Source organism: Fusarium tjaetaba, assembly GCF_013396195.1.
Source record: "Fusarium tjaetaba strain NRRL 66243 chromosome Unknown NRRL66243_c0000600, whole genome shotgun sequence".
Taxonomy (NCBI): domain Eukaryota; kingdom Fungi; phylum Ascomycota; class Sordariomycetes; order Hypocreales; family Nectriaceae; genus Fusarium; species Fusarium tjaetaba.
In genome coordinates, this window is record NW_023501796.1 from 1,454 (window position 1) to 5,421 (window position 3,968).

The 3,968-nt window shown below is 47.0% G+C and overlaps 2 protein-coding genes across 2 annotated transcripts; one reads left to right on the forward strand and one right to left on the reverse strand.

The window, feature by feature from the left end:
• Nucleotides 1-492: 492 nt before the first annotated feature.
• On the forward strand, nt 493-1,371 carry FTJAE_14185 (uncharacterized protein; the record flags this gene model as incomplete). The annotated part of the gene is made up of 4 exons (XM_037347393.1): nt 493-758; nt 810-832; nt 880-899; nt 955-1,371. 4 exons carry the CDS (start codon nt 493-495, stop codon nt 1,369-1,371), a joined length of 726 nt encoding a protein of 241 aa, XP_037198805.1.
• Nucleotides 1,372-1,857: 486 nt separating this feature from the next.
• FTJAE_14186 (ent-kaurene oxidase) lies at nt 1,858-3,612 on the reverse strand (the record flags this gene model as incomplete). Its single annotated transcript, XM_037347394.1, has 5 exons — nt 1,858-2,294; nt 2,353-2,946; nt 3,009-3,077; nt 3,130-3,220; nt 3,274-3,612. 5 exons carry the CDS (start codon nt 3,610-3,612, stop codon nt 1,858-1,860), a joined length of 1,530 nt encoding a protein of 509 aa, XP_037198806.1.
• Nucleotides 3,613-3,968: the final 356 nt, after the last annotated feature.

The following is a 3,968-nucleotide window of genomic DNA, read 5'->3' on the forward strand; positions in this document are numbered from 1 at the left end:
TAGCAAAGCAAAAGCCACGAGCACGACTCGGAGACTGCAGCGCATAACAGCACGGTTCTTAACGGCTGACGGCAGTGAAGACGCCTCTTTTCGGTCTGGAATCTGCCGACGCGGGGAAAGGTTTGAACTAATTTGGAGATTAGGGGCGAAAAGAGGCACTCTTAAGGTTCTTCCCATTGGTTGATGCTACAGTAGACGGTACTTGCTCGCACTCAGACATTGTCTGATCGAGTTACGTCAATGATACATTATTTGATCCGACGTGCATGAAGAGGCTTCACTTAGCATCTCAACAACTCCCAATCATTAGCCCGCCGCTACATATCGCCCTGCATGTGCCCTCGGCCAAGTCTGCCTTTGCTTTTCTCACCTCTAGTCTATGATGTCCTTCTTCTAATTTTTCACTCTCCCTCGTATGCATCTCCAATTCCTCAAACCATGGAAAACATCACCCGAGATATCACGCCCAAATGATTCCCCGTCTGACATGCCATGTTAACCCTCCTCTCTCCCCACTACAAAGCCCAGGAGGTTACAAGAGGTGACCTTGTCATCGCCTCGACGGCGTTCGGCTTCACGCTTGGTTTTGGATGGTTGACTGTCTTCAAGGCCATTAGGCAGACCTGGCAGGTGTATCAGCGCCATGGCCGGCGGGTGTTTCGAAATGCGTATATTATCATGGTCTGGGGGGAGTTGACGGTCTGTACGATTTTTATGGTTATTTGTATCTTGCATTTACTGGACGTTATACCCCCAAGGTGAGTTGTCCCATATCGGGCCATGAGAACGTTAACTGACAGTAACTACAGCTTTGCATTCTATTTCACAATTCGTGAGTTTTCAGTCTCTTCGATATGAATTTTACTGACCGCTTCTCAGTTACGACATGGGCTCTTCAGGTACGAATTTCAAAATGATCCGCGCGAACCGCCAAAATTAACCTTCTCCCGATAGGTCCAATTCCTCCTCCAAATCATCGTCAACCGCTGCGGCATCCTCCTCACCAACAAAAAGAAAGCATACCGCCTCAAAGTCCTCATCGGCACACTTATAACGGCCGTTAATATTTCCGTCTACTGCATATGGATTCCGGCGCGATTGCAAGTATCGGACCGATACATTCACATCAATGAGTGGTGGGACCGTTGCGAAAAAGTCATCTATCTCATTGTCGATGGCTGTTTGAATTTCTACTTCATCCACATCGTTCGCAAAAATCTTATTATCCACGGCCTTACGAAGTACAAGAGGTTGACGCATTTTAATATGTTTATCATTGGGTTTTCCTTGAGCATGGATGTCCTTATTATTGCCATGATGAGTTTACGAAATACCTTTGTGTATGCCCATGCCCCTAAGTCCTGGACTTAGTCAAAACATACTAATCGTTGACAGATACATGCAGTTCCATCCACTAGCATACACTGTCAAATTACACATCGAGATGTCAATGGCGGATCTCATAGGTAAGATCGCTCGCGACAAGCATTGCGGCATCATAGCCGACGGCACATTCTCGAGCCGGCTTAGCAACGGGACATATCATCTAGAAGATGTCCAAGCGTTAGACAGCCAAACGAGACTGGCAGAACGAGGCGAGAGAGGAAGTGTTTCGAAACCAAGACGCATGTTTCGTTCTTATTCACGGCGGACTGGAGAGTATAACAGAGATGACTATCCAGAGCCGTGTTGATAACGATACCAATTAGCCAAAATATACAATACATCAAACACAAATGGTATACAAGACTTGTATTTTGCAGAGAGCATTCAATAAGGGCAAAGTCAATTTGTTGCTTTTATCGTTATCTAATTATCCTCATGGGTAGCAGCTTTGAGTTTGCCGCCCTCTATCGACTAAGTCTCGATAGAGTCAATATCCAACTCCTCATTCCTTCGTCTGATAAGCAGCTTAGCCTGGAGATCAGGTAAATACATCATCCCAAAACCAGACGGCTTAGGAACCACACCATCCGCCAGCTTCCAATCATACTTCAAGAGCATATGACACAACGCGATCTTGATCTCATTAGCCGCAAAGAATCGCCCCGGGCACGCATGATTGCCATGACCAAAGCCCAGATGATCAAAGCTAGTGCTGACAAGATGAGGGTGCTTGTCCTGCTCAGATGCCTCCCGCATTCGGAAGAAACGATAGCCGTCGAATTTTGCTGCTTCTTCATAATAATCGCCGTTCCACATGTGAGTTGCATCGCAGACAATCTTTTCTCCTTTCCTGATCACATCGCCATTTGGAAGAGTGATGTCTGCCATAGCTTGCCTTCGGAAGAAGCCTTGAAAAGTGGTTAGTCGCAAGTTCCAGATTCGCAGAATACTTAGTGAGCTACTTACCGAGTAAAACTGGTCGCAATCTCTGGGACTCTTTGATAACACTATCCATGAGCTTCAGATTATATAGGGCTGTCTTCTTGAGTCCCTCTGTAGACAACACATCCGTGATCTCTTGGCGAAGAGCCCGGAATAATTCAGGACGCTGGGCAATGTTGAAAAGCGTTTCCATAAGCAAATCGGACGTTGTGTGGATAGCCACGAGTGATAATGAGATTTGTAGGAGTACTGGGTCACGTGTAGAACCCTCCTTCTTGTACCATTCAATGGAATTGTCGAAAGGCGAGGGCTTCCCCTGTGCTTCGGCCTCTTTTGAGATAACACTGCGATGTTCAAGATGGGGTTTTAGACATTGGATTGCTTCATCCAATTTCTTGCGTAGAGTCCAGCATGATGGAAGGAACCAATGGACAAAAGGTCGTGACCATCGAGGATAAGTCCGTAGAATGTCACCCGTCTTGAAGGCCTGGACGGTATAGTCACCGCTAGCCTTGACCCATTCCTCATCGCGGCAGAGGGCTTCACCCATGAAAACTCGTGATGACATACGCGATACGATACGGACTAAATCATGTTGAGGGTGCATCTCATGCCATTCTACAACGTGCGGCAAGATCAATATCTGTTCAACCCTGGAGATGTTCGAGGAGGATACTTACCAGTAGAGTCCGTAAGAACTTGACGAAAGGCCAGAGACGCCTCGCCAGAGAGTGGGGCCGTGAGCTTGGCTGAGTCAAAAGGGTCAGTATGTTATAGGCAAAGGACAAACAGAATACCAACTTAAAGACTTGGTCAAATACTTGGTCACAACTTTCGAAATGTGTGGATCAGAAGCAAAAGGCTCAAATCCGGGAACATATGCGTGAGAGTCCTGCTGAAATCAGTCACTGCGATTATCGAGTCACTATAAGAAGCGAGACGTACATCTTCAGCAGGAATCGTAAAGTCCAGCTGCTTGTGGCTCTTCAGAGCATCAAGAAACTTGGGTGGAATCACGACCACTTTCCCCCAGTCCGTGTAAGCTCTGTACGGCTGGTCCTTATATAAAGCTCTTCCATTCGTGAGGATGTTCTTGCTGTCGACAATGAAGTCCTGAGTTACACGGTTGCTGGTAAGCTCAAGTGACTTTTTCGGATTCAAGAGCGGGAACTTTGTAACATGGCCGAGTAAAGAGTATCGTATGAGGAAGAGAGTGAACAAGGTGACGCCGCAAAATATGGCGTACTGGGGGTTGCCCAGAAGGAGATCTAGAGAAGACGCCATGAGAGAATATTGCTGAACTCCTGGACTCTCTTGTCCTGAGCTTGATGGATAGATATTCCTCTCATGATGTATAAAATTTATACTTCAAGATCCGATATACGATCTGCAGAACTGAATCTATAGTGGCGTAGATGATCTGCAGTTAGTGCCGCCCGAGGACCCGAAGCTCATATGACGGGGACCTTCAAGGGCCCGATCCCGAGCATGTCCTCAACTACCGACGCATCTCAAGTGGATATTTCGTAAAAACTTGGCGAAATTACTCCATGAAACAGACTCGCTCCGATCGAATGACTCGCTTGAGTGGGTGATGTAACGGCATCGACGCGCATGCATGCAATGCGGTGGAGAGGCGA